Consider the following 23,142-nt stretch of genomic DNA (forward strand, 5'->3'; position numbering starts at 1 on the left):
AAGATGGCCCTATATCACTCAACTCAGTAAAACTTTGTGCTATAGACTTGTTGATAATTAATGGGCAATAACAGGGATTTGGCTTCTCTGATGTAAGAAAATGTAACCTCTAGAGTGTTTAACAAGGTATTTCCAATTTGGGCTCTGTGACTTAGTTTTTGACCAATTTGGGGGACTGTGACTAAGTTTTTGACCCCAGATTGACCATACTCAAACTTAACTAGAAATCATCGAAACAACCTTTCTGACAAATTTCCTGGATATTTGGGCTGAAAATGATACCTCAAGAGTATTAATAAGTTTTTTCCTTATTTAGGCTCTGTGACCTAGTTTTTGACCCCAGATGACCCATATTTGAATTTGAGCTATAAACATTGAAACAACCTTTCCGACGAATTTCCAGGATATTTGGGCTGAAAATGATACCTCAAGAGTATTAATAAGTTTTTTCCTTATTTAGGCTCTGTGACCTAGTTTTTGACCCCAGATGACCAATATTCAAACTTGAGCTAGAAAATATTGCAACAACCTTTCTGACAAATTTCCAAGATATTTGGGCTGAAAATGGTACTTTTAGAGTGTAAACAAGGTTTTTCCATATTTAAGCTCTGTGACCTAATTTTTGACCCCAGATGACCCATATTCAAACTTGAGCTAGAAATCATTAAAACAAACTTTCTGACATATTTTCACAATATTTGGGCTGAAATAACATCTAGAGTGTTAACACGGTTTGTTCATATTTATTATTAGGGCGATGTGACCTAGTTTTTGACCCCAGATATCCCATATTCATACTTGTTCGAGTAATTACTGGGACAAACGTCCTGACCAAGTTTCGTGACAATTCAGGTAAAATGTGACCCCTAGAGTGTTTACAAACTAAGTGTGGACGTATGACAGACGACGGACAATCATCATTCCTAAAAGCTCACCCTCAGTCTACGTCTAAGGTGAGCTAAATTTCACTTTTAAATCACAAAATTAATATGAGAAGTTTAGAACCAATCCATTAAGGTTCAATTACAAGGACAGTTTGTAATAATAAAGGTACTGTACATAGTAACTGACTAGATTAGAAAATGACCAGATAACTTAACAATTATACTGTAGCATTTCAACTTCAACTAGCAAAAACCAAATACTGGTTTCCCCCAATCTGAATGCAAAGTTTGAGGGCCATTGGTGCAGGCATTGTCAAGTTATCAAACAGCCTTTTGCTATCAGGGTCACTGACCTGGAACCTTGACACAATTATCCCTAATATCATTATGGGTCATCTACTGGTCAATGAAAAAAGAACATCATTTCAATTTGAATTTGACTTTATTGGTCCTTAATGAAACAAGTGGATTTTCTCATCACGTCATAGTAAAGAATCGGCCAAATATGGCAACAATTCCTCTACAGAAACATATGAGAGAAACACAAAAGGTGCCTGCTGTGCCTCAACATAACCTGCAGCACTCATCAGTGATCATTTTTCCACCTTTGATAATTTACCAATCTTAAGTTATGCTTTCAGACCAAGAATCGAACCCGAGTGTCCTAAGTGGGAAGTGAGCATAATTATCTTAACATATGATTGATATTTAGTATTTCAAAACGTTTTTGTACCTAGAACCCCAGGGCTAGGATTTTTTTCTTTTAATGAATAAAATGAAGTCCAGAAATTTAAGACCCCATGAAAGTGTCTTTTTTAAAAAAAACAACAATTTATTCATGACAAAATATTTTTTAAATAAGTTAAAAAACTTCAACCTCGATGCAAATTTGGTCTTGTCCAAATATTGAGCACTTAAGTTGCAGATTTATCAAATTTCGTCACATACCAATAGACACCCCTATCATATACTGTATGAATCTTCATTCCATTAGCTTTACAGAAATAAATGTCAGAATCCAGTATTCCTCTAACAACTAGTTTAGGACTTAGACATTGAAAGAACAAGAGCTGTCACAGAGACAGGGCGCTTGACTATTCCTCCACTTTTCAGTGTATGGATTGAAAAGTTTTGACAAAACATCATGGATCACTGTTAGATAAGGTGTCAATGCAAATCATGATGATTGTGCTGAGATATTAACATTAATTTAATGGAAAAATATTTGAGGTGGTATGCAAACATTAACATAAATTATAAGTCTAAAAAGGGGCATAATTCTGTCAAAATGCTTGATACAGTGACCTCCCCCTGTGTACAGGTTGGGGACATGATGGTGAACTAGCGTGCAATGTTTCTATAATCTAAAAGTAGTAACTGCAGAATTTTATTTCATTGCGACTTTCATCAAATTGAGCATTGATGATTTAATTCACCAAACATAATGCAGAACCTGACATTGATTTAAGTTAACTCAAATGACTTTACTCTGATCACAGAAACAGAACAGATTTTTTTTTTATTCAGACATATCAGTCTCAAGGTCTATTTTGCTATATTACTTGTACAGATTATCAGCTCAAATCTCAAATCTTTTGAAAACATTTCCATCTAAAAGCTCAACTTTACACATAGATAATTGACTTGGCATATTTTAAATACTGACAATTAAGCCAACATATTTATACTGAATTTTGGATAGGTTTCCAGGCCTTTACTCAAATAACCACAGGTCTGACTATTGGACCATTCTCAAAGCAAGTAATGTAATCTTTTTCCCAATCTTCAGAAAAATCCCAATTAAAAAAAACTTTTTTATGAAAGTCTTTTTACATGAGCTGGTTCGTTCAACATCCTTATAAATTATGTTAAGTTCGATATATTAAATGCATGGAAGCAAATTACAAAAACTGATCAGGAGTCTTATATAGAAAGAAATGTCATAATCTGGAATAACGAGTCCATTAAACTTAATAACGAAAGCCTGTTTTATGAAGCTTGGTATGAAATAGGGATAAAATTTATATGGCAACTATCTGATTTTCAGTCAAAAACATGGTATGATTTTGAAACATTTCAATCAAAATATCAAGTAAATCAACACGACTATCTAAAATATTTGTCCCTAATACATAGCATTAAGTTTAATGGACTCGTTATTCCAGATTATGACATTTCTTTCTATATAAGACTCCTGATCAGTTTTTGTAATTTGCTTCCATGCATTTAATATATCGAACTTAACATAATTTATAAGGATGTTGAACGAACCAGCTCATGTAAAAAGACTTTCATAAAAAAGTTTTTTTTAATTGGGATTTTTCTGAAGATTGGGAAAAAGATTACATTACTTGCTTTGAGAATGGTCCAATAGTCAGACCTGTGGTTATTTGAGTAAAGGCCTGGAAACCTATCCAAAATTCAGTATAAATATGTTGGCTTAATTGTCAGTATTTAAAATATGCCAAGTCAATTATCTATGTGTAAAGTTGAGCTTTTAGATGGAAATGTTTTCAAAAGATTTGAGATTTGAGCTGATAATCTGTACAAGTAATATAGCAAAATAGACCTTGAGACTGATATGTCTGAATAAAAAAAAAATCTGTTCTGTTTCTGTGATCAGAGTAAAGTCATTTGAGTTAACTTAAATCAATGTCAGGTTCTGCATTATGTTTGGTGAATTAAATCATCAATGCTCAATTTGATGAAAGTCGCAATGAAATAAAATTCTGCAGTTACTACTTTTAGATTATAGAAACATTGCACGCTAGTTCACCATCATGTCCCCAACCTGTACACAGGGGGAGGTCACTGTATCAAGCATTTTGACAGAATTATGCCCCTTTTTAGACTTATAATTTATGTTAATGTTTGCATACCACCTCAAATATTTTTCCATTAAATTAATGTTAATATCTCAGCACAATCATCATGATTTGCATTGACACCTTATCTAACAGTGATCCATGATGTTTTGTCAAAACTTTTCAATCCATACACTGAAAAGTGGAGGAATAGTCAAGCGCCCTGTCTCTGTGACAGCTCTTGTTCTTTCAATGTCTAAGTCCTAAACTAGTTGTTAGAGGAATACTGGATTCTGACATTTATTTCTGTAAAGCTAATGGAATGAAGATTCATACAGTATATGATAGGGGTGTCTATTGGTATGTGACGAAATTTGATAAATCTGCAACTTAAGTGCTCAATATTTGGACAAGACCAAATTTGCATCGAGGTTGAAGTTTTTTAACTTATTTAAAAAATATTTTGTCATGAATAAATTGTTGTTTTTTTTAAAAAAGACACTTTCATGGGGTCTTAAATTTCTGGACTTCATTTTATTCATTAAAAGAAAAAAATCCTAGCCCTGGGGTTCTAGGTACAAAAACGTTTTGAAATACTAAATATCAATCATATGTTAAGATAATTATGCTCACTTCCCACTTAGGACACTCGGGTTCGATTCTTGGTCTGAAAGCATAACTTAAGATTGGTAAATTATCAAAGGTGGAAAAATGATCACTGATGAGTGCTGCAGGTTATGTTGAGGCACAGCAGGCACCTTTTGTGTTTCTCTCATATGTTTCTGTAGAGGAATTGTTGCCATATTTGGCCGATTCTTTACTATGACGTGATGAGAAAATCCACTTGTTTCATTAAGGACCAATAAAGTCAAATTCAAATTGAAATGATGTTCTTTTTTCATTGACCAGTAGATGACCCATAATGATATTAGGGATAATTGTGTCAAGGTTCCAGGTCAGTGACCCTGATAGCAAAAGGCTGTTTGATAACTTGACAATGCCTGCACCAATGGCCCTCAAACTTTGCATTCAGATTGGGGGAAACCAGTATTTGGTTTTTGCTAGTTGAAGTTGAAATGCTACAGTATAATTGTTAAGTTATCTGGTCATTTTCTAATCTAGTCAGTTACTATGTACAGTACCTTTATTATTACAAACTGTCCTTGTAATTGAACCTTAATGGATTGGTTCTAAACTTCTCATATTAATTTTGTGATTTAAAAGTGAAATTTAGCTCACCTTAGACGTAGACTGAGGGTGAGCTTTTAGGAATGATGATTGTCCGTCGTCTGTCATACGTCCACACTTAGTTTGTAAACACTCTAGGGGTCACATTTTACCTGAATTGTCACGAAACTTGGTCAGGACGTTTGTCCCAGTAATTACTCGAACAAGTATGAATATGGGATATCTGGGGTCAAAAACTAGGTCACATCGCCCTAATAATAAATATGAACAAACCGTGTTAACACTCTAGATGTTATTTCAGCCCAAATATTGTGAAAATATGTCAGAAAGTTTGTTTTAATGATTTCTAGCTCAAGTTTGAATATGGGTCATCTGGGGTCAAAAATTAGGTCACAGAGCTTAAATATGGAAAAACCTTGTTTACACTCTAAAAGTACCATTTTCAGCCCAAATATCTTGGAAATTTGTCAGAAAGGTTGTTGCAATATTTTCTAGCTCAAGTTTGAATATTGGTCATCTGGGGTCAAAAACTAGGTCACAGAGCCTAAATAAGGAAAAAACTTATTAATACTCTTGAGGTATCATTTTCAGCCCAAATATCCTGGAAATTCGTCGGAAAGGTTGTTTCAATGTTTATAGCTCAAATTCAAATATGGGTCATCTGGGGTCAAAAACTAGGTCACAGAGCCTAAATAAGGAAAAAACTTATTAATACTCTTGAGGTATCATTTTCAGCCCAAATATCCAGGAAATTTGTCAGAAAGGTTGTTTCGATGATTTCTAGTTAAGTTTGAGTATGGTCAATCTGGGGTCAAAAACTTAGTCACAGTCCCCCAAATTGGTCAAAAACTAAGTCACAGAGCCCAAATTGGAAATACCTTGTTAAACACTCTAGAGGTTACATTTTCTTACATCAGAGAAGCCAAATCCCTGTTATTGCCCATTAATTATCAACAAGTCTATAGCACAAAGTTTTACTGAGTTGAGTGATATAGGGCCATCTTGGCCCTCTTGTTTAAAAATGAAATTTATATCTTTCTTTGTTTTTATTTTACACAAGTGACATGTATACAATACAAAATAAAATTATATAAGTTAAACCATAGAGCTAGTGGTCTCATGTTATGTAATAGTAACTTGTAAACGCTAAAGGAAAGTTGCGTTCTGGATAAATAATGTTATCTAGCAAAGAAATGTACCGGGTACACACAATATTGTAAGGGAACATTGGTGCTTAAAACTGGTGCATGTACTGTATCTTTATGCCTTAAGTATGATGACCAAGGATAATTAAATAATGATCAAATTGATTAATAATCAATTATATATATAGGTTTCATTAACTGATTATCGATTTTTCTGTCTGATTCCAAACACTAGTACATGACCCCTATGGATTTTGAGGTCATAGAGTCAAAGGCCAAGATCACAATTGTATGAATATAGGTGAACAAAGTTAAATGTAGTTCCTATTTACTTGTTTCCTGCTGCTTCAAGAATACAAATTTATCTGCAAATATCAGTCATCATTTGAACATCATTAAAAACTGTACCTACTATCCCCACACTTTCGAATGGTCATAATCTTAAAGCGACTGTCTCACAGATGATAAAATAGTGAAAAAAATTAAAAATTGTCGAATAAACTTGGCATCGATGTGTTCAATCAATTGAATCTTACTAATTGAAGTACCACATAGTTAACAATTTATTTAAGTTTAGCAGTTATTTCGTATTTAAAAGATTACTGGTTATGTCTACCAGGTAGAATTCATTCCTTACGCGTGATTGGCTAGTCGGTGTTATCATGTGATATAACCGAGGTAGGTTTATAGCTTAATTATGTCACCTGTTTGGTGTAAGCCTTTTAGATAGCTCAGTAAGGAAGACGCTGGCCTTCAATTTTGGCGACGCGCGTTCGAACCCGGTCTCCAAAACAATCTTTTTTTTTTACATTTTGGTACTTTTTTTACAATTATGACATCAAAGCGTAACACATTCTATAAGATAAATGTCCTGAGATTCGTTACAGAAAAAAACTTTTTTTGGTGCAAATCTGTGACACAGTCCCTTTAAGACTGCCTCAAAGGCAATAAATGTCTGCCAATTAGTTTTCATTCCAGTGAATGCATATATATTTCATTCATTTGTGCATTTTTTCCTGATGAAATTGCTCTTGAGTTATTGTGCATTTAAGGCCATACCACCCTGAAGTTTGAGAAACTACAACAATAATACATGTAATCTTTTATTACAAATCAGTGTATATATGCTTAATTTCAAGGATAAAAAACACAACATTTGGTCATACATTTATATTATTGCTTGCCACTGTAGCTTATTATATTTACTTGAAACTTCAGTAATTTTTCAGAGGAATATTCATTTGTGTATTTTCAGGGTAACAAAGATAAGAGTTACAAGAGAGATCGTCGAGGTTGGCATTGTAAGTTGAATTTGGTAGTATGATATGGTATAGTTTAAGAATTCAATGATATTGGATTTATTAATGTACGAAGTGTTTTTTGTGCTTTATTATATCAATTTGGCATTGACAAAAGTTCTACAATGTCTGCATGACAACAAAATTGAGTGATATACATGTAGTAAATTGAAATAGTTCTAATAGTAATAGGTCTTTTCTCAGCAGGAAATGTTTCTCTACATGACTTGGCCCATGTTTTTTTTTTGGTTAAAAGCTGAGCTATGAGTGGCTAAATACAATTGTTGTGGTTATGCATGTTAGGAATAAAATGGGCATTTAAGCAGACCACAAAAACAGCAGCTTTACATTGTAACAGATAGTATTGTAACAGAATTGTATCGTTGTATATTGCAGTTTCAGAACAAATGACTTTACATTGTAAGAACTGGTGGAACTGATTTTTTTAATAAACTTTTTCAGTCTTTTTCATATTCAAGTTTGTCCTTTTTTCAGCCTGAAATGAGGTTCACCCTAGAGGAGGAGAACGATCCAACATTTCTCTATACATTTATTTGCCGGGAGAGAGACTTTATTCAGTACGTGATTCTTTTAGTGATTCTTCCACAATTATCTTTTTTTTCTGTATGTTGCAGTGAACTTACTAATTGGTGGGTACTTTAAAAGTAAAAAAGTAGTTAAGCTCAAAAAATTGCACCCACTTTCAATTATGCCAACATGTGATGTCTCTGAAGAAAACTACAGAATACACAGATCTGTTTTGCTCATAAAATCTAAGAAAGCAGACAGAAATAGTGTACTAGTGCTTGGCATCAAATGGTTAAAACAAGATTCAGTATATAATCTAGAATTTTTGATCAAGCCAATTATGCAATTCACTAGTGCAAGGCTTGTGGGCTTGTGCTTATTTTACCACAGGTATAGTGGATGTGTTTAAAGAGATAACCATTTGAGTGTTCAGTAAAAAGGGAGACTTTTATTGGTCAAAACAGATCATTCTCTTGAGATGCATGAATGATATAACGAGTCCTTCTAGCACAGTCTGAAAATATATCATTTTGTTGTTGTTGACCACACACAATAGTGACTTGACTCAATGTATGATAATTTAGTTATGTGGATTATCATGTTGACAAAAAGCATTAACTGACAAACCTTTTACATAATGATTTAAACTGGACCAACATACTTTGTACCAGATTTTGGCAATTTGTCATCCAAAACCTCATGATAAAATCTGAAGAAAATAAATAAGAACTACATACGAGTACTGTCCATGTACTTATAATAATAAGTGACATGTATCTTTCCATACTGTGTTCAGTCATAAAACATCAGTACATTTATCAAATCTGACATTCTGCTGTGGAAAGACGCAAGTACCTAGTAATAGATCTTTCACAAAAGATATTTTACAGTTTTCTTTTATTGCAGATTGTGCAAAAACCACAACCTCCATGTTGGAGATTCGGAAAACTTGTGTGAGGGTATTCTCGATTGCCTTCGGGAGGTGAAGCAGTCAGGGTGAGAAATTAACTGCATTGTAAAATATCTGTGTATTCATTCTTGCTTGTGAAGAACGGCAGATACACTTTGATTACTTTGTTGAGTCCGGTCGGCTTCACACTTTTGGATGATAAGGTGTTACATCAAGCTTGGTTTGGTCAGTGGTTTGTAACCATTGGCCTCCAATTGGATATTGAGCACAAACTGATATATGAGGTTCAGAAATGATATATATGAGGTTCAGAAATGATATATATGAGGTTCAGAAATGAGGTGTATTGACTGATTTTCAATGAAATGATGTGGAGTTGGAGTGGTTATGCATGTAAAATGAACTCTGGCCTAGCTTAAAATCAAATCCATTCAAGCCATCAAATGAAACTTATTACACATGTCCCAGGGGTAATATGTATGTAAAAGTAATAGAATTTTACTCCCTGATTAACAAAGTGTATATTGGAGTCACTCAGTGGACGATCCGTCTGTTGCAATTTTCCTTGTCCAGGGTATAATTTTAAAAGGAAGTGCAGTGTACAAAAACTAAAACTCTCTTGTCATCAAACCAGCCTATCTTCCTACCCAATGTGATTCTTAACAAAACAATAACCTCTGAGGGGTGGTCTTATTTAAAAGATTCAGGTGACATTCCTGTGTCCAGGTGGAATTTAGGGCCATGTTTCACTCCTGTGATAGCTCTTATTTTCCCTTGAGTTACAAGACAACCGGCTTTTGCATTTTACATGCAAATGAGTTTATTACTGAAATATTTGCAACATTTTCACCCTTTAGTTGCACAAACTGTGAGTACATGATAGTACCTTGATATAAGATTTAAACTGCTTTTCGTCATGTGTGGCGGATCCGTGGTCCGGAGGGACGTTAAATGGGGGCCCCGTGTGACAGTGTATACACAGGTGCACGTAAAAGAACCAGGGTAACCCTAACCAGGGTTACATTCTGTCTGTGCAATATGCTCCACAAACCTAAAATGACTTAAAATCTTAATGGAGCACTCGCGGAATGGGCAAGGCCCGGGGCGAGTATAAATAAGCTGACACACCCACCTCGTCATAAAATGAAATTTTTCTGTCAAATTTCTATATAATATGAAACAAAATGCCTGAAATAAATGTCAAAGAGATTTTATGTGGTTAAAATATTTCTGACCTTAAAAATGCGGGGGTTCTTGAAATATGGGTATTTGACACAAGATCCCCTGACAGAAAAGTTAAGGTTAAATGCCTCCTTATTTGTATTTGTGTTGGAATATTATTAAACTGTTTTTAAATGTATTTCAGGCTCAGGGTTCGTCCCATACAATTTGAACTTATGAAGACGGTGGCCCACCTGAAGTTACCACATCTTCAGATCAGATGGAGACCGGCATGTAAGACCAGAGTCACACAACACAACAAGGTACATGTAAAGTCTTATTGGGCTATTTTTGTCAATGATAACTTATTACAAGCACATTTCAACTACTGAGAATGCTGGATTTCAACTTTTATCTTTTTACAACAATTTTAAGATATAATAATGTTTATAAAGGTCATTTCATAATGGCCCCGTTATTTGTCATAATATCACCTCACATGGAAACATTGTACATTATTGATTTTGTTCCATCAGTTTTTAATTAATTTTCATTCTTGTTCAATTTTCAGTAAGCTTATAGTATTTTCAGTCTTTGTTATGACACAAGTTTAACCTATTTATAAAATCCTGCCTTTCTACCATCAGATGCGACAAGAGGAGAAGGAGGCATTGAGGAAGAAGTTGGAGCGAAAATGCCGTGAACAGAGAGTGGAAGTGAGTAAATGGTACATTATGTATAAAGGGATTCACCTTTACCTTGACTATAATAACAAATATAATGACAGCTTTATACTTGTATTACTGTCAACAAAGTGTTTAGCTTTGGCGACACACCCAGGTTAAGGTTAGGCATGGAAGCCCCTGAGGTCATTATAACAACAGGGTGCTTGTGAAGACACTAACAACTTATCTTGATCTATTTAACTTGGCCAAAGGATGGGCCAGCTCATCTCATATTTTTCAAACATTACTGATTGTTAACAAAATATATTGTAATTGTAAAAGAGTTGTAAACCTATATATATTTTTTCAGATTCAGACCATGGCAGAGATGAGGGCGGAGAATGAACGCATGAGAGCTGAGATTGCAGAATTGAGGGAGCAAGTCAGGTCTCTTAAAGAAGGGGCCAATGCGTGTACAGCCCCTTCAACTGTAATGGCAGATCAGAGCAGGGTAAGATGACTTCTAATGATATTTATTAACACTTTATAGATAATCTGTTTTAATTGTTTTAGTTTACATATGAAAGAAAAATGTCTCTTCCAAAAATTTAATAATCACCTTTTCAGACATAATTTTAAGGATATGACTGCCTAAGTTAAAACTTCTTTAACTTTCCCATTAATCTTATCTTTCCTTATTTCAGATCCCAAGGCCAATGGCTCCTGCCCCTGCCACTGCCCACAGGAGCCTTTTTGCAGCTGTGGGCAGAACGAGACCTGGCTTCGCTGCGGGAAGAGTTACTACAGCAACAACAACTGTGCGCAGGACAGAACCAACAACTGCGCGCAGTAAGTCAACTTCTTCCCGCAGCACGGCAGCACCTGCAGGCAGTACAACACGAACTGCAACACGAACTACAACATCAGCCTGCAGCTCTGCTGCCACTGCCCCCAGCACATTATCAGCTGGTGGGCAGACAGCTGCCCCCAGCACAGCATCAGCTGGTGGGCAGACGGTCGAGGGTGGGGCAGCTCGAGGTCGGGGAAAAGTTTGTAAGTACACACCATCTTTATAGTATACTAAATTACCTTTAATGCAGGGAAAATATTTTCAATATAACAAAAGTAAGAATTGAAATTAATGACAGCACTTTTCAGTATATTTAAAATGTAACATCATATTGAATTCAACTTGCACTCTTATCCAGTCTCTAGACAAGATCCTTAATTATGTGAGGTCCCTGTTTGATTATCTTATAGTTTCATGTTGAATGGCACCTTAAATAGTTAAACAAAACATGAGCACTGGAAATAAGATGGGTGAGCTTCAAGTAGTGATGGGTTTTATTTTAATTTTTTATCTGTCTATGTGTTGTTCACATTTAACTTCTAAGTAACTCTCTGATATGTCCTTTTTTAAACACCTCCTCTTACTCTTTGTTTTTATATATTTTCAGCATCAAAACAAAAACGTCATGATGACGATGGGGGGCAGGCAAAGAAGAAAGCAGCTTGGAGGTGAAAATAGAAAATGCCTGCCCCTCCCCCACCCCTCGACCAAACTCCCTCTTCTGCATCTCAGCCAACATAACCTGCTCAGCTTCGTTTTACATCGTTCTTCTAAATCGCTAATATCTCGCCCAACATATCATCTCAACATCGCTCCACACTTCTCCACCTTCTACCACATCAGCATCGGTTGTCATACGAACATTACAGTGCTCTACAATGGTTAGAGCTGTGTTGTGTCATGCCGGTCTCCTTGGGCCACCGTCGAACAACGCCCTGATTGTGAACATCTCAAAAGGACATTCCCACTAACAAAAACTGACGATTTTTATAAGTGAATGTGTTAATATTTTTTGGGGTTATATACAGGTTTGCCTTTTGAAAAAATACAATTCTATTTCATTCCAACAGTGATTTTTTTTACTGGAAAAGATTGTTCATAGCCTTGTGTCGATTTTGTTATTTTGCAAAAACTTTAACCTTTACTGAAATACCGTTGATACATTCTAATGAAACTTGGTAGACATGTTGCCAGAATCATGTTGCCAGCAAGATAGAACTCTTTATTGTATGATTTTCATATTTTATAGTCTTATTTTACATCAGTTCTATTTTGGTAACATTTTTTTCTGAAATTCAGTCAGGGTTATTATTCAAGCATTTAAACTTGACCACTTACATCTACCAATTAATTATTTTACTATGGTCAAGTGCCATCTTTGATGAAGTTTTATACATACAAGCTGTGTATGGTTTGTACAGTTTCGTCATTTATACTGGATTCACTCTTTTAACGTTGTTTGGTCATTGAACAATTTCAATATATTTATAGTTATATATCCATTTGTACATCTATATGTCCATTCTATTTTAATTCTATTTTAGCCTTAGTCCTTGACCTGCCCCACTTGTCCTTGAAATAAGGGGCCCCTGTATTCCTACTTATATCCAAACAATTTGTCCTGGCCTACTGTCCCATCATTTTCCATCTCACCCTTTATCCTGCCCAACACATGCCTTTCCCAAATCCTGGCCCAATTCCTGACCTGCTGTCCACTGTCAACCTTCTTTTCTACACTTAAGGGCCGGCCCAAATCATACCATCTTCTCTGATGGACATAGATGTACAAATAGATTGAAGTATGTAATATATCAAAAATCTAGTACTGCAGGAAAGGGAAAAATTCACCTGCTTAGTTGTCATAAATTTACAAGATCTTGCTTTTTGAAAATTTTAAAGCATTCAAAAAGACTTATTTTATATTTTACTTCTAAAAGAAAGCTTTAACTTAAGAACATGAAAAATAGTTGGAATTTATTTTTGGCTGTCAGAATATAATATTAAGAAACCTTTAACGAGTCGGCATTGACACAACTGATTTTTTGTTGGTCATCTAACCTGAACAGTATGCTTCTTTTGAATGGCATACGTCGGTATTATTTTAGTATTCACTTGAAATTAAGAAACCAATTTAAAAAATAATCATTTATTTGACCTGGTTTTTCTATATATAACCTACCTGAAACTGAGCTTATTCCCAGTAGAAATATTATTATGTAAGTTACCATACAGCAGAATTATCAGAAAAAGGAAAATTGTATGAACCATGTTTTTGTTCACAAGGTATATGGTAGAAAGGCAAGCCTATTAACCATTTACGAGAGCATTATACACAATAGTCAATGTTCGTTGGGAATGAACGTTTCAATATGATACTGTATTATCACTGATTGCATTCAGTGAACTTGTTGTGAGGGAATGTTGCAATCGTTCTTTTGATTTTTTCTGCTTTTGTGCAGTTTTATTTATTTTTTCGGTATGCTGACAACTTGCAGTTGGTGGTGTTAAAGGTGATGATGATGAGGATGATGATGATGATTGGAGGATGTATATAGTTTTTTTTTAATATTTTGTTACGTTCTAGTAACTTTTATAAAAAAATAAAACCAAATAAAAAATATTTTTGTGCAACCTGTTATGTATGTTTATTTGTTTCATTTATTTTGAAGCATTTATTTGTTTTATATTGTACAAAAAGGTGTAATTAATTGGTAAAACAAACAAAAAACATATTCAAAATAACTTCAAAAGCAGTTTTATATATATATATATTATTTTATTCTGAACATTTTTTTTGTTTTTGCATTGAATTATAATTATGGTCATTATTTTAGACCCTTTTGTGTTTTACCAAATACTTAGACCTTTTTGTGTTTTACTTACATAAAAAAATACAAAAAAAATATTAAAACTTAAAAATTCAAAAAAAGTCTTGTTTGAATTATGTACATATTTGATTTCAGCAGGACTGTTTCAAAGAAACAAGTCTAGCTATTCTCATAGCCTTGGTGTCGTAATTATTATGTCAAAGCATATAAAATGTTCAAGCTATCAAAATGAAACTTGGTACACATGTGGTAAGCTATTAAACACACATGAATAGCAAGGCCATAATTCTGGTTATTGGTGGTGAATTATGCCTCTTTTTACACTGAACAATAGGCGAGTGTTGGCGTCCACTTTGTGGCGCTCTCTATTTTTGTTGGTAATTATCAACGTGTTTTGTTTTTGAATGATTCGCAGCATTTCCCTCAGTTATTGTAATTTTCTGTAAAAGTGTTTGTAATGTTGTTCTGATGCTTCTGTAAGCGTATAAATGTAGTTTGTAAACTATTAAAACCATGTAAATGCTGTAGGGTATTTACATTATTGAGTGTTTATGTTCTACTGTTGCTATTACTGTTGGGACTGTATGCATTATTTTGTGTACTGCATGACAATGCTGATTTAGAATTTTGAACACTTATCAATAGTTCTCATTAATTTAGTTGTTGCTGTTACTGCAACTGTTGATTATAAACAATTTATTTAGTTGTTGCTGTTATCGCAACTGTTGATGATAAACCATTTATTTAGTTGTTGTTTGCAACTGTTGATAATAAACCATTTATTTAGTTGTTGCTGTTACTGCAACTGTTTATAATAAACTTTAACCCGTGTTTGTCCTATTTGGTATAGAGTCCTTCTTTTATTATTGTAGAAATAATATAATTTATTTGTCAAAGTTATTCAAGGAAAGTTCTATACTTATGCTAAAACTAAAAAGTTTGGAAACCTACTCATTATTAATGTTGACCCAAATTAAAATGCTTTCTCATTCTCGAGTTAAATAATATAGTATAAGATATCTTTTAAACTGAAATGTTTTAGGTTGGAACAAATGTTACTTACCATTGCTCGTTATATTATACTTGTGCAATATGCTTCAATCCTTGTGATCTATTTTCCCTGACAATGTTCATATGTACAGCATTTGACTTCAGGAAGCAGCTGATTGAATATGATTGAATTATGTGGTAGACAATTGAGTGAATATATGAAATTCTTGATGATAAAAGTGTTGAATATGATTGACTTATGTGGTATGACAATTGAGTGAATATATGAAATTCTTGATGATAAAAGTGTTGAATATGATTGACTTATGTGGTAGACAATTGAGTGAATATATGAAATTCTTGATGATAAAAGTGTTGAATATGATTGACTTATGTGGTAGACAATTGAGTGAATATATGAAATTCTTGATGATAAAAGTGTTGAATATGATTGACTTATGTGGTAGACAATTGAGTGAATATATGAAATTATTGATGATAAAAGTGTTGAATATAATTTACTTAAGTGTTGAATATGATTGACTTATGTGGTATGACAATTGAGTGAATATACGAAATTCTTGATGATAAAAGTGTTGAATTTGATTTACTTAAGTGTTGAATATGATTGACTTATGTGGTATGACAATTGAGTGAATAGACGAAATTCTTGATGATTAAAGTGTTGAATATGATTGACTTATGTGGTATGACAATTGAGTGAATATATGAAATTCTTGATGATAAAAAGTGTATTTGTGCTAATGTATAGCAAGGTAACTCTTGCTAAAATAATAGTGTAAGAGTTATTTCCCTTTTTGATGAAAAAGAACAGTCAAGCATTGTATTTTTCCCTGTGGTGCTCTTATTTAATCTTTATTCAAACTTATTTAGATAATTAACTGTGTTTTCATTACAACTTAAACAGTTTGAATGAAAATTATTTTCAAAAGCAATATTGAATCTTGAATTTACAAAAAAGTACCATAGTTTTACTTGGCTTATGTTCACATCTGAATAATTCAGATAATTATATTATTACTTGTTTAGGTGCTGTTATATAGGGTCAGTTTGGCAAACCAGTCTGTGTTATTGTTTTGGCATTTTAATTAAACGGCATTATGTTTTTCAAGCACAATTATCAGATTTTAGTTTGCAATGACAAAAATGGAGCTGTATGAGTGAAATAGTAATTTGAGGAATTTATTTTTTGTTTTGACCTTGTTGCTAATTAAAACATTTTGTTTTTAAATAAATCTATTTGTACATCAATCTGTCATTCCTATCCAGACCTGATTCCCAGTCCTGTTCCCTTACTTTGTCTACCTTGTTCTAAAAATCAGGGGCCCCTGATTCTGACCTTATTCTGAAAGAAAATGTCCTGGCCTGATGTCCCGCCTTTGTCCACCCCCCCCCCACCCCTTTCCCGACCCCTGACCTGCTGTCCCCCATTTAACCCACCGCTTTCTCAAGGGCTAGCCCAAGTAACTCTCGACTTCTCGAGGGAGACATAGATGTACAAATAAATATACTGCCTCTTATTATTAATATCTTACAACTAAAGTTAGTTATACAAATTTATTTATGGATATAGTACAACAAAAAGAAGTAATACAAATTTACTTTTGGCTTTTAAAGATTTATAGTTTGGGGCATCCTGATTTGGACGTATTTGCCAAAACATTTTTTATATCCAGATTATAATGACTTTAGTTAATGTTTAATTCATGTATTTATCTTATGCATTTTACTTGCTTGTATAGAAAGTTGTGCATTCATCAATCAGAAATTGTATGTTATTTGAAATACTTGTATATCTTTCATACAAGTTTGATTGTTTTGTCATATTTTGTAATACAAATATTTTCACAATTTGCTACACTTATTGTGTACTTAATATTTAATAAATAAATGAATTTTTGGGCTGGTGGCCGCTGAAAAACTTATTGAATTATGATGTGTGTATTTTAGCCTGGTGGCCGCTGATATACTTTATGACTAATGATGTATATGTTTTTGCCTTATTGCTTTTGATATACTTAATGAATTATGATGTATGTGTTTTTGTCTTATTGCTTTTGATATACTTAATGAATTATGATGTTTGTGTTTTTGCCTTATTGCTTTTGATATACTTAATGAATTATGATGTTTGTGTTTTTGTCTTATTGCTTTTGATATACTTAATGAATTATGATGTTTGTGTTTTTGCCTTTTGGCTTTTGATATACTTAATGATTTATGATATATGTGTTTTTGCCTTATGATCGCCTATACACATACTTAATAATGATGTTTATATTTTGGGCTTATCACAGCCACTGATAATGTTAAACCATGTTGTATGTTAAACTAGAAGCAATAAATGTCTTTGTTGTTTTTACCCCATAATAAATATTTGCTTGTCCTTATTTAAAAGTCTGACATCGAAATAAACTCCCTATTTAAGAATCCCATCCAACCATTCAGTCAGTGCACAACAATAATTATAGCATATCTGTTTCATTAAAACCTGCGTAGGTTTTGACTTTCAATTGGTTTGATTCATCATGCTAATAGTTGTATTTTCCCTGAGTTAAAATTTGGAAAAAAGAGTCCATACATGATACTTATACTGTTGTTGAATAAAGACGGAGGAAAAAACTAGAAGTGGATTGCTCTGAACTGATTGTGTTTTTTTTTATCTTCGACTGAGCATGAACAATAAGGCCTTTATTCCAGGTTAATAAACAATAGCAATGACAATGGGCCAATGTGACTCCGGGTTATCAAGAAAAAATGTCTGTTCTGTAAAAAATGTTAGAATTTCATCAAATAATGATGGTATACTATTAAATGGAGTGTGTGTGTGCTCTTAACTCTGGAAAGGAACTTGTTTAAAATCTTTGAAGTTGTATAAAGAAATTAATTTGAACTCGGATAATTATCAACATAAGTCAACGATGTAGATTTCTATAAAATATATAAAACATATCCTTCATTGAACCTATACAATGAATTATATAACATTTTGTGTTTTTGAAGGAAGGCGAAATTCATTAGTTTCAGGAACCTTACATTTAAGGCACATAGCACTTCCTACAAGTTGAGTGCTGTAAAAGAGGTACTGATCAATCAGTTTACTGATAAAATACTTTTTAATAAAATCTGGTCCATAAATAATGAAACCAAAAAGTAAACGATTTGAGGTAGATTGAAGTATAACCAGAAAACGGTGCAAAGTTGCATTTCTTAACAAATTAAAGCCATTTCTGTTTTAAAGGTAAATTGTACACCACAAAGACGAGGGTTTTTGAAATGCTAACAGTGTTGAGAGTTTAATATGGCAGAAAATGCAACAGCAATCCGTTTCACCATTTCTACAACTGCAGAAGTGTCGGCACTACCATTTCTACTTCTGCAGCAGTGTCCGCATTACCATTTCTACTTCTGCAACAGCGTGACAGTAATGGATACTTCGCATTTAACTACAACCACATTGATTGGTACTACTACTTCTACTACTGCGGCACTGATCATCACTTCTATTAAAGAGACATTGATCAGCACTACTTTTTTTAACTTTGACGACAATGAATTGAACAACTTCCTCCCCCCATGACACTGATCAGCACTACCACTCTTACTACTACGACAACAATGATTGGCACTACTACTGTGGCATTGACTGCCACTTCTACTCCTATGATACTATCGGCAATAGCCCAGTTACTACTACAACAATGATTGGCATTAGATTTACCACTGCGGCATTGATCACCACTTTTTCTCCTGCGATCGGGATCAGCATTGCCACAATCTACTACAACAATGATAGGTACTACTACTTCTACTACTTCTACTACTGCGGCATTGATCACCACTTTTTCTCCTGTGATAGGGATCAGCATTGTCACTATTTCTACTACAACAATGCTAGGTACTATTACTTCTACTACTACTACTACTACTACTGCGGCATTGAACACCACTTTTTCTCCTGTGATAGGGATCAGCATTGTCACTATCTACTACAACAATGATAGGTACTACCACTTCTACTACTACTACTACTACTACTACTACGGCATTGATCATCACTTCTTCTCCTGCGATAGGGATCGGCATTGCCACTATTTACTACAACAATGATAGGTACTACCACTTCTACTACTACTACTACTGCGGCATTGATCATCACTTCTCCTGTGAAAGGGATCAGCATTGCCACTATCTACTACAACAATGATAGGTACTACTACTTCTACTACTTCTACTACTACTACTACTACTACTACTGCGGCATTGATCACCACTTCTTCTCCTGTGAAAGTGATCAGCATTGCCGCTATCTACTACAACAATAATAGGCACTACTACTTCTACTACTACTACTACTGCGGCATTGATCACCACTTCTTCTCCTGTGAAAGTGATCAGCATTGCCGCTATCTACTACAACAATAATAGGCACTACTACTTCTACTTTTACTACTACTGCGGCATTGATCACCACTTCTTTTCCTAAGACAGTAACATTTGATTGGCATTACTTCTACTACTGCAACACTGATTACAATTTCTCCAGTGGGAGATCAGCACTACCACTATCTACTACACCATTGATTGGCATTACCTCTTCTACAACTGCGACACTGATTACAATTCTTTTGAGAGAGATCAGCACTTCCACTAGCTACTACACCATTGATTGGCATTACCACTTCTACTACTGCGACACTGATTACAATTCTTCTGAGAGAGATCAGCACTACCACTAGCTACTACACCATTGGTTGGCATTACCACTTCTACTACTGCGACACTGATTACAATTCTTTTAAGAGAGATCAGCACTACCACTAACTACAACAACATTGATTGGCATTACCACTTCTACTACTGCGACACTGATTACAATTCTTTTAAGAGAGATCAGCACTACCACTAACTACAACAACATTGATTGGCATTACCACTTCTACCACTGCAACACAATGATTACAATTCTTTTGAGAGTGATCAGCACTACCTCTTACTACAACAGCATTGATTGGCATTACCACTTCTACTACTGTGGCACTGATTACCATTTCTTCTGGCAGTGATCAGCACTACCACTTATTACAACAACATTGATTGGCATTACCACTCTATTACTGCAACACTGATTACAATTCTTTTGAGAGTGATCAGCACTACCACTAAATACTACAACATTAATTGGCATTACCACTTCTACTACTGTGACACTGATTACTATTTCATCTCAGAGATTAGCACTACCACTAACTACTACAACATTGGTTGGCATACCACTTCTACTACTGTGACACTGATTACAATTCTTTTGAGAGAGATCAGCACTACCACTAAATACTACAACATTGATTGGCATTACCACTTCTACTACTGTGGCACTGATTACTATTTCATCTCAGAGATTAGCACTACCACTAACTACAACAACATTGGTTGGCATTACCACTTCTACTACTGTGGCACTGATTACTATTTCATCTCAGAGATTAGCACTACCACTAACTACTACAACATTGGTTGGCATACCACTTCTACTACTGTGACACTGATTACAATTCTTTTGAGACAGATCAGCACTACCACTAAATACTACAACATTGATTGGCATTACCACTTCTACTACTGTGACACTGATTGCCATTTCTTCTGAGAGTGATCAGCACTACCACTTACTACAACAACATTGATTGGCATTACCACTTCTACTACTGCGACACAATCATTATAATTCTTTTGAGAGTGATCAGCACTACCACTAACTACTACAACATTGATTGGCATTACCACTTCTACTACTGCGACACTGATTACCATTTCTTCTTAGAGAGATCAGCACTACCACTAACCACTACAACATTGATTAGCATTACCACTTCTACTACTACGACACTTATTACCATTTCTTCTGAGAGAGATCAGCACTGCCATTAACTACAACAACATAAATATGCATTACCACTTCTACTACTGTGGCACTGATTGCCATTTCTTCTGAGAGAGATCAGCACTACCACTAACTACAACAACATTGATTGACATTACCACTTCTACTACTGTGGCACTGATAACCATTTCTTCTGAGAGATCAGCACTACCACTAACTACAACAACATTGATTGGCATTACCACTTCTACTACTCACTCAGTGGCACTGATAACCATTTATTCTGAGTTATCAGCACTACCACTAACTACAACAACATTGATTGGCATTACCACTTCTACTACTGTGGCACTGATAACCATTTCTTCTGAGAGTGATCAGCACTACCACTTACTACAACAACATTGATTGGCATTACCACTTCTACTTCTGATGTCGCAATCAGCAATTCTACATTTTTTTCTTGCGATATTAAAAGACAATAACTATATAGACTAGGCACTTGTTTTTTTACTTATGATTTATATAGAACCAACAATACTTAAGAATTAATTTGAAGGAGAATAAGACTGCTATTATACTAGAATGGCAAATGTTGCCATGTCACAATGTGGTCAGTGGTTGTAAACTGCTTCTGTTTGGAAAATTCCTGAATGCAATTGCCTGGTAGTCCTTCACAATAGAAACAATAATAAAATATCCATGTACATTTAATCCTTAACTTTTAATGGAAAGTGACTAACAAATAACGATATAATAATTAATGTTGAAAGATCCTTGTCTGTGACTAGGACGCCCTAGGAACGCCTTTTTTGTCTTTCATTTGCTTTTGTTGGCAAATAGAGTTCCGCAAAATATGGCAATTAAAGGTCTTACTCCAAAATAAGATTAACCACAATCATTTCAATTTATCGAAAATGATGAATAATATCAAAAACAATGGTTTTTATGAAGGATTCCATGTTTAATTTTAAATAAAAAGGTGCAGAAAAACTGGTATTTCTTCCTTGTGTATTGACAGCTTTTTGCATGCAAAAGACACTTTTGCTTTGCTAGTGAGAGGGCGAATCACGGGTATGGCAACCAGTTGGAACCAACTCAAGATATTCATACACTCTACAATTGTACTGTATCTTCTTCACTCTAATGGAAACCAAACCCATAGTCTTAGGGTTAAAGGCAGACAATCCTCTCTCCTTGACCAAGTGTTGTTCTTGACATTACAAGGAAGAAATTATGAAGCAACGCTCGTGTCATTTATATACAATTTATTGAGAGAGTACAGCCTGCTCATGAATGAAATAAGTTCATGTAAGATAAGAAAGCAAAATATAAAACAGAACAAAACACACACAAGAATTGACCGCCTAACAGTAAAGTATTTAAAAATAAAAAGGCTAAAATGACAGAAATGTCAGTTTTTGCAATTTCAGGAAGTTCAATATTTGTACTGATGTAGATTGTGAACTGGCTTTATCTATTTGAGGGAAAACAAGCTTTTATCTTTGTTTTAAATTAACATGATTTGTTCCATCATATAACATTAAATATTGTTATTAACATGATAAAACTCAGGACAACGAATAGTAATCACGATTTCAAGCTTTTCGGTCGACAAGTATCCATAAGAAATCAAATATTCTATCGATTTGCACATAATAAACTGTCTGTTATTCATTGGGAACATGTATTGTTTTAATGAAATTTGCCTTTAAATCTTATCTTTAGATAGTAAAGTCCATTGTATACCTAAGTAAATGGAGTTCTAAGTAGACATTCAAAATTCTGCTTTAATAATTTGATATACAATAGTGACAAACTAGTAACATCTCTTAATATTCATTTGAGAAAAACAATCACAAAATACTATCAAAACATTGCTCCTGTCAAAGGCACCTGCGTTTTCTTCTGATTTCTTTCCCACCTTTACTTTTTCATTATTCTGTTGTTTATTTGCTTTCCTGTTTCTTCATTTCCTTTTTTTTT

The 23,142-nt window shown here is 34.1% G+C and overlaps 1 protein-coding gene across 1 annotated transcript; it reads left to right on the top strand.

Annotated features, from left to right (window-relative positions):
- The first annotated feature begins 6,309 nt into the window (after positions 1-6,309).
- Positions 6,310-17,611, top strand: LOC128245785 (uncharacterized). Its single transcript, XM_052964018.1, has 8 exons — positions 6,310-7,322; positions 7,815-7,897; positions 8,754-8,843; positions 10,124-10,241; positions 10,566-10,634; positions 10,954-11,094; positions 11,288-11,636; positions 12,041-17,611. The coding sequence occupies exons 1-8, from the start codon at positions 7,146-7,148 to the stop codon at positions 12,103-12,105; spliced, it is 1,092 nt and encodes a 363-aa protein (XP_052819978.1). The 5' UTR covers positions 6,310-7,145; the 3' UTR covers positions 12,106-17,611.
- Positions 17,612-23,142: the final 5,531 nt, after the last annotated feature.

This window comes from Mya arenaria, chromosome 2 (genome assembly GCF_026914265.1).
Source record: "Mya arenaria isolate MELC-2E11 chromosome 2, ASM2691426v1".
Taxonomy (NCBI): domain Eukaryota; kingdom Metazoa; phylum Mollusca; class Bivalvia; order Myida; family Myidae; genus Mya; species Mya arenaria.

Excerpts from the sequence above, each read along its gene's own strand:
- LOC128245785 (XM_052964018.1), top strand. The coding sequence starts at position 7,146 with ATGCTTAATTTCAAGGATAAAAAACACAACATTTGGTCATACATTTAT. Across the intron at positions 7,898-8,753 it reads CGGGAGAGAGACTTTATTCA|ATTGTGCAAAAACCACAACC; the intron begins GTACGTGATTCT and ends CTTTTATTGCAG. Across the intron at positions 11,637-12,040 it reads TCGAGGTCGGGGAAAAGTTT|CATCAAAACAAAAACGTCAT; the intron begins GTAAGTACACAC and ends ATATATTTTCAG.